The 13,477-nt window shown below is 30.4% G+C and overlaps 2 protein-coding genes across 2 annotated transcripts; both read right to left on the reverse strand.

The window, feature by feature from the left end:
* Positions 1 to 932: 932 nt before the first annotated feature.
* LOC106690188 (uncharacterized) lies at positions 933 to 3,111 on the reverse strand. The gene has a single exon (XM_014435538.3). It carries the CDS (start codon positions 2,466 to 2,468, stop codon positions 1,251 to 1,253), a length of 1,218 nt encoding a protein of 405 aa, XP_014291024.1. The 5' UTR covers positions 2,469 to 3,111; the 3' UTR covers positions 933 to 1,250.
* Positions 3,112 to 11,095: 7,984 nt separating this feature from the next.
* Positions 11,096 to 13,004, reverse strand: LOC106690191 (uncharacterized). The gene has a single exon (XM_024359778.2). The coding sequence runs from the start codon at positions 12,962 to 12,964 to the stop codon at positions 11,732 to 11,734; it is 1,233 nt and encodes a 410-aa protein (XP_024215546.1). The 5' UTR covers positions 12,965 to 13,004; the 3' UTR covers positions 11,096 to 11,731.
* Positions 13,005 to 13,477: the final 473 nt, after the last annotated feature.

Here is a 13,477-nt window from a genome sequence, read left to right on the forward strand (position 1 = left end):
ATAAAGTAAATCATATTGGACATAATAAATAATAACGCTGTAAAACGAACAAGATATAAAGAATGTTATATAAATAATTCTGTACCACTACAACCCATGAAGTGTCAGGGGGTTCAGAACTTTGTAAGGTAGTACTGTTTTTTGAACAACCATTACACACGGACGTTATTTGTTTAAGATTACGCTCAACCGCCAGAGGTTTCCACAACTAAGGGTACCCACTTTAAGAGGCTAGATGGGCTCCGGAAGAGCTACGGAACTCATATGGTTGATTCACAACAACAGTGGTAGTAAAAATAATTCTGTGCCACTGCCGGATTCAAACCTGGGTCCCAGCAGTTAGCATAGCGCTTTACTCACTGAGCTACTTCGCTCCCTATGTGTATATATATTCTAATATTATTCGACTTATTATGTCAAATAAGTAAAAAAACATATATTTCCGCTCTTAGAATTGACAAATGGGATGGTTCTCCTTCCGAAAAAAAAGACGGTACAACTGAAAACAGTCTTTCACCAAATTCCCCTACATTTTTTCCTTAAGTTAAGAATATATTTCAAATAGATGTCTTATTTTTTTACCTGTTTCTTGATGCCCTGCCTCCCATCATTTGTTTGTCAACTACTATCTGATTCTTTGTTTTATAGAATTTTTATGCAATGATTAAATCTAAAGAAATAGAATAATTTCTAAAAATCACACTAATGCTGGGACACAGTGCATTACTTCTAGCTTGCACATTGCACATGTGGATTACATTGTAAAATTATTTATGGGGCAAAATCTCTTGATTTAAAGCCAGAGAAATACTTTAATAGACTAGTTAAATTCTTAACATCATTCACAGATAGTAACATGGTCTTTATTTGTATAAATTAAGTAACAATAAAATAAATAAAAATCAAACATGAAATTGAAAAAAAAATGCACGTAACCAACAAGATGTTTATTACAATAACAAATTAATACAAATACAAGTTCTAAAAATGTACAAATTATCTCTCTTCCTCTTCATTCTATAAAAGCAGAAATACATTTGCATAAAAAGTGTTTCCTTACAACTCGGTACATAAGTGAGAGGAAAAAAGAAAAAAAAGTCGTTGACTATAAATACATGTTGTTTTTTTAAATGCTACAAAAACTTTTGTTAACAAATTAGGTTTACTATCTGATTGGGCTGCCCCCTATGATCAGGCCCTTATTAAAACTAAGCTATAACAACTCTAAAATAACTGCATTTAGGAGCTAATTAATCTAATTTATATTTTTCTTCATAGAATTCTATTAAATCATCAATGTAGTTTTTTGAGAGCAGATGCGATACAACTTCGCAGATCACTTTTTCTCCTTCTTCTCCAGCGATGGTTACAAATCTAGCAACTTTTTCTTCTAAACTCAAATCTGCGTAGTCACTTTTTGTAACTGGATGGTGATCCATTATTGAAGGAAGAAACCATGAGCATATCATGTATCCATATAAGGCTCTTTTACCAAAATGCTTCATGTAATCATCAAATCCAGGAATCATTACATCACTGGGTAAACTGTTTTTTAAATTAATCCAGTACATTTCAAGGACAACATCCCAATATCTTTCCCTGAAAGACGATGTAGTATGCATATATAAAAAGAAAAACAAATCTATAGCTGGGCTAGAATACTGAGACAGTTGAAAATCCAGAAAAGCACAATCTACTGGAATTCCCGATCCGTCGTATTTGTACAATATATTATTATTGCAAAAATCTCCATGGCATATGACGGGATATGGCTCTTCGGGATATGAAATCATTTTTCTTATTTTGTATGGAGATTGCAATAACTTTAAAACTTTTTTGAGATTATCGTAAAGAGGTAACAATGGTTTTATACCCCTTTCCATTGTTGCAAAATGAATTACTTCTAGCCTATTTTGAACTGAAGTGGGCAAAACTACTTCCTTTAATTTATCCTTAATTCTATAAAAACCGTTTCTGTCTCTGTTTTTAAATATATATGACAGTGAATGAAATGCTGCGAGTTTCTTTATAACTAGAGAAATATGATCAAAATCGAGGAAGATCTTATGTGATGACGGAACGTAATTTTGGCTTTTCATGTTTTCTAAAATAAGTAAGTCTCTGTTTGGATTTGTACTAGAGTTAGAAATCCCATAAAACATCTTTGGGTACATTTTTTTGTCAACCCCAAGACTTGGAAGAATATCTTTATACATATTTACCTCGTTATCAAACATCACATTACAGTTACGAGCTTCCCTCGGGGTAGGGTCAATGCACGGCAGCTTTACAACTATTGAAAACACTTCTTTCTTTTCCTTCTCTTTTACGGTTAGTGAGAAGAATCTCAAGGATGAGGCAAATTGAGCACTGATGTTTACATCTTTATCAGGCTGCAGATCTATATAGGTCACATTACCAAAATACCCTTCATCAATGATATCTGAAATTACTCTATTAAAATTCATTACCGGACAGGCATTCACGCAGACATACTGACCTTGAAATATCCCCTCTCTGAAAGTTTATACCAAGTAGCCTTCGAATATCTCTTATGGGCGGGATATCCACTGTATTGTGTGTGTTACTGGTTCAAAATAGAAAATTTTGTTTTTTCACTTAAAATGTATTATTTATCTCTAATGATTTTGAAAACAATGTTCTAAAGTCCATATTACGAGAATAAGACATTTGAGGACAACTGTAACAAAATCACTTTGATCGGATAGCTTGCTCTAGTAGTAGAGACATAATCAGTTGGTAGCGCCCCTTGTGACGATTAAGCATACTAGTGTTCAAAACAAGAAAAAACAAGCATTGTTATCCAGTAGTATTAACGTTTGTGGAAGGTTAAAACAGATTGTGACTTCGGACGCAGGGAAAGATTTCAAAATTAATTTAAATGTCTTCTTTGTATGATTGTATATATCCCTTATACAAATCACCACTACATGTACTACAGCGTAACAAACTATCTCAACATAATTTACCGTTTATGATTTATTAAAATAAGATTTTGTTTTCTACTTTAAATACTTAGGAAACAATATTTTTTTTATTTGAGAAATTGGAGCTTTTTTTTTACATTTTTCTAATAAAATTCACATTACAAGGCAATAATGTTCCATTCCAATGACATAAAGTATATAGCTTTATGTGTTATATACTGTCAATTATTTACTTTATAGGACTAAAACTCATTTTCCTTCTCATTCTTACTTTTTCAGTGAGTACACTCATGGGGAAAATTTTTGGTTAGTAGAATTAAAAATTTTGCATTAACACTGTTAACATAGCATTAAGAAATGCACAGAAATTCTTATTTTATTGAGACTGTTCTCACATACCCTTAACCAAAATGATTTTTTCTTATAGTTTAAATACTTCAATCGATAACTCTTTAAAGAAAAAGGAGTGCCTTAGAGCAGATATTAGGTGAAAAAAAAAGGGAAAAAATTATGTTAGAAAGTACAAAGAATTAACATTTTTATTCCAATATGATTTTTAGTTTATAACTTTTATTTCAGGTTTATCCACCTTCCTTTTATTACTACAAGATGGGAATTTTAAAAAATCTTACCAAGTACAAGCCTCTGAATCGACCCACTGATACTCTACTAGTAACACCAAAAATATTTGAAGGGAAGGCTTCCAAAGCCATCTATCCTCTAAACTCTAATTTAAATTATTAGTAAACTTTAGGAAAATTAGTTAAATCGAGTAAAATTGAAAAAGTGGCTAAAATTGAGAATCGGCTGGAAACTCTCCCTTCTCACTCAAGGTTAGCCTGATTTAATGTTCACTGATTTGGATTCGATTTTTTACAATAAATATTTTTTATATGCTGTTAAACCTCAAACTCATGAACCACTATTTTTACTATTCAGATATAGTTATTAACCATTTCTAAGCAACTTCAGGATTTCCAAATTGAGTTTGTTTGAATATAAGAAGATGGTCAGGGTTGCGGTCGAAAATGGAACAAATAGTTTATAACTATTTTAATGTCCGACGTTTCGCCCCACTTTGGAGGGCTTCATCAGGGCTAAAAAGATACAAAAAAAACTGAGAATATTACAACAATAAGGTAATTTAAGCTAGGATAAATATTATGTAATTTTTTATGGTCAACTATATATACATATATATATTTTTGGTTGAAACATTGACTTAATTCCTTTTTATAATTATATATGTTGGAGGGTTATGTTTGGTCTCTGAAGCTAAGCAGTTTTAACCTCAAATTTAATCACCTTACACATGTTGATCATACATCTGTCATCAATGAATTTATATTAATATCACGTCAGATTTTAAAAAACAATTCCATGAGGCTGTCTCAGCTTGTATGGTCTGATCATATAGGACTATTGGAAGTAACATATTTGGACCTATATCATCTTTAAGTACCTTGCATATTATTTAATATATGTTTTCAATACTTTCAATCACAACATTGTAGTTTTTTTACTAGTATTATATATTTAAAGTTATTGCTTCATTTTTACCAATTTTCAATTATAAAATTTTATTAGTAGTAGTGGTAATCCCAATTTTTTGGAATTTTTCTGTTTCTGGCCTATAACTTTTAAATGCTGCATCCCACTGAGATCTTTATTTTATAAATACTTGCATAAAATTATTTTTTTTTTAAAGAATCGAATGAGTGCCTAACATTATAAATTCAATCAAGGAATAGGGTCAAAATCGACCGTGCAAAACCAAAAATTTTTATTTATTTTATCAAGAAATTTAATAGTGATTTTAAAAGGATGGTAACATTGAAATGGCTGTTAATTAAAAATTTCAAGAATAAAATTTATAAAGCATCAACATTTTTCTTTTTAAATAAGTTTGAAAACGTCCTACTCCCTATCGAAATTTCAATTTAACTATATCAACATTTGGTAAATTCTTTTAATAAGTTAAAAAATGATAGTAGTGAGTAATTTGCAATAATAAATATTTTATGCATGCATGATATGGTGAAAAATTGGTTTGCTAGGGAAAATTTTGGAAAATCTGGAAAAGTTAGGTAATTTCATTGAGCTACTTTGCTAGACAGTGTGTTGATTACCTTTGTAATATTTTTTCCATCTAACAATAACCATTTCTTCTTAATTATACATAAGGATTTAAAACAATTTTTACTTTGTCTATTCTTATTAATATCATCTATTATTATCTGTTTACTCCTCCATACACAACACTGTACCACTTCAACTTGAGCATATCAGCTCTAGTCTATTTTTTTATATTGTTATATCTATATGTTATATTTGTTTTGATACTGTTATACAGCTTGTTTCCTACCAACTATTAAATTTCATACATTTTTTTTTTCATTTTGTATTATCTTAACTGTATTTTATTATAGTTAAGCATTATTTCATTAGATTCTTCTATTTAATTAAGATTTTAATAGTCATATTTTTAATTTAATTAAAATTTTTAGTGCCAGTTTTATCACTCATCAGTTAGCTAGAGTTTTATTTTTGGTTGTATAGACAGCTTTTAGCTTTTACTTTTGATTATCTACTAAGGGGTTATTAAAAATTGATTTATGGTTTAATGTAATGCTGTGTTGAGGCTTTAGTTTTCTAATTAGGATTTTTTACAATACTACAATGTATATACCTAAAGGCCAATGTTTATGGGTCTTTCACATTCTTTCACTCCTTTTAAAAATGTAAAAATATTGTTTTCTTGAAAAACACTTTCTATTAACTATAAACACAACAGGCGCCTTTAGTAGTATTTCCTTAATTGAAAAAGTAAATTGTATTTCAAAATTTAAATTATTTAAACTATGTTTTTAGATCGAAATTTTGGATTAGGTGTATGGAATTGACCCTTTACATAGATCTGCTTTCTGCTTCTATTTTTGGTTCCAACACTGGAGCCTTTCTCCAAATTTGACATTATTTAGTTGTCATTATATTTCAAAAATTAAAGACGGGTTTTCCAATTTTTTATTGACTTCAGGTGATGCTAATTTATATTTTTTTGAAGCAGGCACACGCTCAATATGTTAGTTTTTATAATATTGATTTTTAAAAAATACTTATTTTAGGGAATGAAATATTCTTACAACGAAAATACCATTCTTCTCCTAATCATAAAAAAAAGAAAGAAAAAATAGGGTGTGTAAGAAGTTTATTAAATTCGCAGATGTGAGTGGGTTGAACATCCGATTTTTTTTTGTTTTTAATTAATGCAAGAAATACTTAAGAACCATTTTAGGTCTATCAATTTAATACCATTTTTTTATTATTTATAGTTTAAGAGAGCGATCATTAATCCACTAATGGTATTAACAGTATGTTCCAGAGGACATTGGAACACAGGAAGAGAGGAGTATAGTTTAGGATCGTATGTGCTCTCACTAAACTTAGGTTTTATAGTCTTAGCATTAGCTAGACTAAAATTTCCGACCTAGCAGTTAACAATAAGACGTGAACTATGACCATCAGACAAACTCTTAAATTACTGTACCTACTATTTCTTCTAAATACTTCGATTGTACAAATGTAATAACCATGTCATGTGTTGAAATATTGTTAAATGTATTTATTACTTGAATGAATAAAGATTACTATAGAATCTTCTGTTCCACTAAAAGCTACCGTTTTAAAAGTAGCATCTCTCGAATGCGTTTCATCACATCATAGTATCACTAAAACCAGAGTGTGAAACCCTAAAGGATTCACTTCGCCAGGAAACAGCTAGTAATAATATACATTAGTGAATCAGTACGTTCTAGTTCTATTTTTTGGATAAATATATTATGTTATTAATCCATTCTGCCTTCTCTGAACCTCTTCTCCTTCCCTGGATCTTAGTCCTTTCGTCAGCACCTATAGCGAATACCTGAAAGACTGGCTAACCCTTCACGACCGTAAGCTAATACCTTACTGAGTGGTTTCCATCCTAAAAGTATTTACAGCGAATACCCGTTAAACTCGCCAACATTCTTGTCAAATCATCTCCCTAACCCATTGAACATGCATTGTCAAGACCTCCTGATTGAGAGTACCCACCTCTTAATTTTATGCCAGGACCTATTTTACAGAACCACTTCGACAATTGGTGATCTCAAGCAGTGGTAATGAAGCCCGACTCGATCTCAAGAACCGGAGTAATGAAGCTCGACCCAATCTTAAGAAGCAGAGTAATAAAGCTCGACTTGGTCTCAAGAAGCAGTAATGAAGCCCGACTCGATAACATATTTTTTTCGACAATCAGTCCAACCCAACGAGATCTAAAATTAGCTGCCACGCTAATAGTAGGAAACAATCAAGAAGACAGGGAAAATGGAACAAAATATATAATGACAAGAAAGAACCGAAAGGACACAAAATGAGAGACCAGGGTCGAATCAATCATAGCTCAACCTACATCAAGGATCTGTGTCACAGATTCCACGCTCAAGTCCTTACTTACATCTCCTTGATGTTAAGATTTGTCCTCACAAATCTTAACAACATCAAGGAGATGCCATCTACAAAGATGTCTTCCCAATATCTAAAAGTATTTCAGCAGCTTATGCCTGGCATAACCAAGATGTGCTAATTCAAGAACAAGACTCTTCACTGATCCTCTAGATTCACTCTATATAGTAAAGTATATGGCTTTAGGAATTTATCATGTATAAAATGAATTAGTGTTTTTATTTTAGCTATAACAACATAGACATTTAAATATCATATTGGTATACATAACATTTCTCTGCCCTTTTTCCAGTTTGTTTTTCTTTGATATATGTATTATGTCGAGGTGGTTGTGTTAGATCTGACTCCAATTGGCAATATGAGATTCTCTATAGATAGAAGGCATTGCATGCTCAAATAGACAAGGTAGCTGGTAAGAAAGTGAATAGACAGTATGAGTGTTATGGGTGCAAACCATAAGTCCTTGTAGAATACTTACTTCACTCAACCGTAGGCGCGAAGGAGGAATGCAAGTCCGAACTGGTTACTCCTCGCCAGTCATTGTAGGAAGTAAACTTCCCAAGAAGGTACTGTTATGGAAACATTTCTAGGGTAATGATTCTACCAAGAATGCAAAGGCCAGTGAAAGGCATCTTACTTATTTGTAATTCAGTATATTCTTTTTGGTAAAGTTTATTAAAGTTATACATTTACAAATATAATAATATTGACCTGTTTATTCATAAAATTATTATATTATTTGCATTTAAATGAATAAATAAACACTAGGACAGACATATGTGGAGCTTCTGGGTGGGAAGCACTGGAGCTCTTAGTTATGACGGACGCTCTTGTGCAGCGTCGCTACAATTATATACTGTGACCAGACATTTTCTGTCCTAAAGCTGGACGGACACTCACATCATAAGAACAATGTTCAGGGTCTGGGAACTTTTTGTATTAATTTAAAATAAAAAATCAATCCCTAAACATTACACAATTTTATGGTTCGTTTATCATTTGTCTCTGTAGTTTTGGAACTTTGAATGAAAGTCCTGGCAACTTAATTTATAATTGATTTTTGTAAGTATTTACTTATTATTGTAAGTATTTATCTCACAATTCTCAAGAATTATGCTGATATGTATTTATTTTGAAAAAAACAAATTGAGAGCTCGTAAAGGTTTAAATTTTCTATTTCTTAATCCAACCAGTTTTATGCTTTAACTGTAAATTGGTACAGTTATAATTGCAATGAATTTAAAACTTAGAAAAACTAAATAAGGATTGATAAATTAGTTGTCTTAGACATTTGGAGAGGTTCTTGATTTTAGATTTGAGGAAGGTTGAATTTATTTCATAATCTTCATAGAAGATATGATAACACTCCTGATTTGTCCTATTAATTACCTTTTCTCATAAACAAATACAAGGTCGCTTCCTTTTAAGCATATATTTCACAATAGAAATAAAAAATATAAGTGCTTACTGTGCGATTAAACGTATATATGTCCGGTTATCATACCAGAATCTTCCTTTAATATTTAATATCCTCTATATTTTGAAGTTCCTGAAAGTTCTGGGAAATTTTCTTCTAAATTTAAATTCACTAACCTCTATTTCAATCAATTTTTCACTCCAAACAAAATAAAAAGTTCCTTTAATTTTGTTTATTATAAAAGAAATAAAACTTTCTCATCATTAGCAATAACAAACTATAAATAATAATAAAATATCAAAGAATTTTATGAATAAATAAAGGTCGTGTGTCTGTGTACGTGAACAGCTTATCTCAAAAACGGAAAGTATATTTAGTGCAGGTGGTATGCCTGGGGTGTTACAATTATTTTATCGATAAAAGTGCGTTCGATCATATCAGAATTTACTCATTTTTCTCAAATATAGTTTTAACGATTTCGATTAAGCTTAGTATTTCAACGTATGGTCAAGTGGTCTTTAATATGAGCAAGGTATTATCCTCATTGAAACAAACAGTTGGGAAGTATCTTTAATTTTGTTTATTTGAAATAATTAACCTCCTCCCTCTGTTAGTACTAATAAAGAACAGATTAATATGAACTATGAATGAATTTAATTATTAACTACTGTTTGTTGACCTGTCAATAACTGGTGCACTTGCCTTAAAGGATTTTACCCGACCGGCGAAGACAAGAATCAAGATGAACTGGGAAATTGGAAATAGTTGAGGGCCCCGATTTCTTATGGTTAAATATTATGAAATGTATTGTACATATAGTCTGCTGTATTATAGCCAGTAACAAAGTTATATATTTTGTTCACACCTCAAAGAACCTTCTAATACAAAATTTCATAGCAACAGAAAAAAATATATATTAATAAACTTTACCGAAACCAAACATTTATTTTTGTATTGCACCAAAAAAGGTAAGGAAAGTTGTGTATGTGGGCATACAAAATATTTAAAAGCAAATTATATATTTGTTATAAACAAATTATTAATTTATGAAACAATAATTTTGTACCAGTTTCTTTGGTAGTAAATCTTTAAACAATGGCTGCACTACTTTCAGTATTATCTCAAGTATTGGTACAAAATACAAATATTTCCCAGATCACACATAAATCCATAACTGTACTTTAACCATTCCTAAAATTCTGTGATTCCATCTATCCCCCAGAATAACCTTGGGCTCCTCATATCCTCACTCAGTTCCCCCACTTTAACTAAAGTTGCTTCATATACATAAGAGACCCATGAATTGCTTGATAAGATATCTTAACCAGGTATTCTCATATCTCCTGTAGGTAAACTGAGTTGAAGTGATTTTATTCTACTTCCCCAGGCAATACTTCCATGGTGTTTTCTCATTCAAGTCTTTAAAGAATAAAAAAAACCTAGCTACATCCTACATCTCCTCACACTACATTCATCCATCGATTCATTAAATACTAGATCCCAACCAATTGATTTATATATGCCCTACCATAGAATCGACTGCTTCAGTAAATTATTTATCATGCTTCCAACCTCCTTCCGGAATTCCTTCTTCATCTCTATTCACCAATCCTCATCCCTTTTTTCCTTTAATCAACACCTGTTCCTTCACCTACTAAATAATCCAACTTCTATGTCAATGTAAACAATGTCTATAACCATAATATTGATTACCACTATAAATTGTAATTTCGGACCATATACCACAACTTTTTAAATATTTGCCAGACAATCAATCATAAAGTGTGAACCATATATTTATTAGTAGGGTCTTTTATCCCAGAATAAATTATTTTTTCATTTCAAAATATAATTAGAATTTTAGATGGAACACACCAATCACATATAAACACAAAGATTGGAAAACTCAATTTTTATCTTGTAAAAACTCAAATTTAAACCTTTAAAAAATTAAAAAGATACTATGTAGAAAGAAGTATTTAAAATATTCTTCAAACCTTCCATCCATGCCTTCTAATATATCTTCATGTTTCACCTACACATTTTGTTATGCAATATCCTTTTTTTTCTTTTTTACCTTAAAAACTCCTTATTTAATATACTACTATAATTTTTATATAGACTTTAAATTATTTTATTTTTTCCCATCAAGATATTAATTGTAATATTACGTAAGAAAACTAATATATTTTAAAGTTCTTTCATTATTGAATGAAAAATAAACATCTAATTTAAAGCAAATAAATTTATTTTCGTTATGAGCAACACTTAGTGGTTAATGATTTTATGGTGTTTTCAACAATATATAGTTGAGATCATTAGACTACCATAAAAGTTGTCTTTAAACTGAATTAAGAATCACATATTTTTGAGTTGAACTAAATAAAAAAATTATAACTTTTTATTTAAGTGTTGATAAAACACTGAAATTAAATTATCTTATTTATTAATTATAATATATAATGTAAGGAATACAATCAGAGGAGGGACAAAGTATTAAGGGACATAGGCCCTCTGTGGCCGCGGTGCATTTTCCAGGGAAAAAAATAGGATACAATCACAGAGTTATAAATTAATAATTTGTGTACAAGCTTACTTATTATGGCAGAACATAATAATGGAAGTTAACATTCACAGCCCCTTGTTTTTATTTTAATAAATAAGTATATAGTTTATCCACTATTAATGAACTATTGATACTGAACACTTTTCATAGATGAATAACAACTTAGAATATAATAATTATTCTATTACAATTTAAATGTTGCATTGAATAAAATTACAGAGGAAAATGGTAAGAAAAAGTAACTTGAAATCGAATAGTGCTTATCAACAATACATATACAAAATTAAGAATAAAAAACTATGAATTAATATTGTATTTTTTTTCATCACAAAGTTCCAAAAACTTCTGTACATAGTTCATTTTTAAAAGTTCCAAAGCCATGTCACAAATTATTTTTTCTACTTTTTCTCCACCAGCATTTTGAAATAATTCCATCTTTTCTTCCATAGTTAGGTCCTTAAACTCTTTTCGTTCCTCAGCTACAGTGTCATCTATCAAGAATGGAAGGAACCAAGCACTTATGAGATATCCATAAATTGCTCTTTTTTCAAGATGTTCTAGAAACTCTTGAAATGATGGTATGCTTGTAGGGACATTTTTTCTTAAAGTATCCCAATAAAGTTTAAGAATTTCAGCCAAATATTTTTCTCTGAAATCAGAGGTTGTATTAAAATATATAAAAAACATTAGGTCAACAGCAGGACTAGAGTAAAGTGATAGCTGAAAATCAAAAATAACACAATCAACTGGTTCATCTGTTTCTGAATACTTGAAAAGTATGTTGTTATTACAAAAGTCCCCATGGCATATTACAGCAAATGGTTCTTCTGGTTCATTAATCAATTTTATTAACTTAGTTATATGTTCAAATAAAGGTAAACATTTTTTTAAATGATCCGAAGATTTTTTTTTCAATGCTGCTTCAAAACCTCTTTTCAATGAAATACTTCTCAAAATATTGAATTCTTGTAACATTGATTCACTATATTTCACTTCTTTCAGCTTATTTACAAGTTGATCAAACTTTTTTCTATTTTCGTTTTTTAGTGTATAAGAAAGTGAATGAAACTCAGCAATTTTTTTTATTGCAAGTGAAATATGGTCAAAATCAAGAAAAACCTTTGGCTTGGAGGGCACAAAATCCTTATTTTTTAAATTTTCAAGAATAACAACATCACTTTCTGGATTGAGACCTAATGTAGCAATTCCATAATACATTGTTGGTAATTGATTCCCTTCATAACCAAGAGCAGGAATTATTTCTTTGTACATAGTCACTTCATTGTAAAACATAGCATCGATGCTGCGCAATTCTCTTTCTTCAGGGTCCGAAGTAGGTATTTTAACAACGAGTGGAATCACTTTTTCGCCAGAAGAATTTTCCAGGACTAAATTGTGAAATGCTAAAGATGATGCAAACTGTGCACCTATTGCAGTATCATTGTCTAATTTCAAATCCACGAATTTAAATTCACCAAAAACACCATCTTCAACAAGCGAAGAGATGAGGGTAACGATATTCTCTCCCATTGTTGATCACAAACTGACTTGAGTCGAGTAGTCCCTACCACCGCTATCTAATTAAAATATTTACCCCGTCCTTGGTTAAGACTTGATTACATCACAACTTTAATGGTGCCAAATGTAAGAATATTACGCCTCCTAAGGACATTTCGAATAAATTGATCCGCACCTAAAGCTTCTACTAGAATAACTTCAGTTCTTTGATTTTATAATTATTTCTTTAAAAACCTGTTTTGGTTAATAATGAAAACGTATTTAATAATATTAATACACCATTTCATATTTTTTTATTTACTACAATTAGATTATTTCTGACATACAGCGGGTTAATCTACAGGTAACCAGTAGGGATTTCACACATTGATGTAATTATCTGTAAAACCGTTCATTTAATCGCAAAAGTTATGAGAATAGAAGGTGTACGGAATGTTATTTTGCAATAATTTGGAATATCTTTAATGAAAATCTATTGAGCCGTTCTCCAGAAATTCATGCTTCTTTCTCTGTTCTGTTCAAACT

Source organism: Halyomorpha halys, unplaced genomic scaffold (genome assembly GCF_000696795.3).
Source record: "Halyomorpha halys isolate HHAL.00 unplaced genomic scaffold, Hhal_1.1 Scaffold1606.1, whole genome shotgun sequence".
Taxonomy (NCBI): Eukaryota; Metazoa; Arthropoda; class Insecta; order Hemiptera; family Pentatomidae; genus Halyomorpha; species Halyomorpha halys.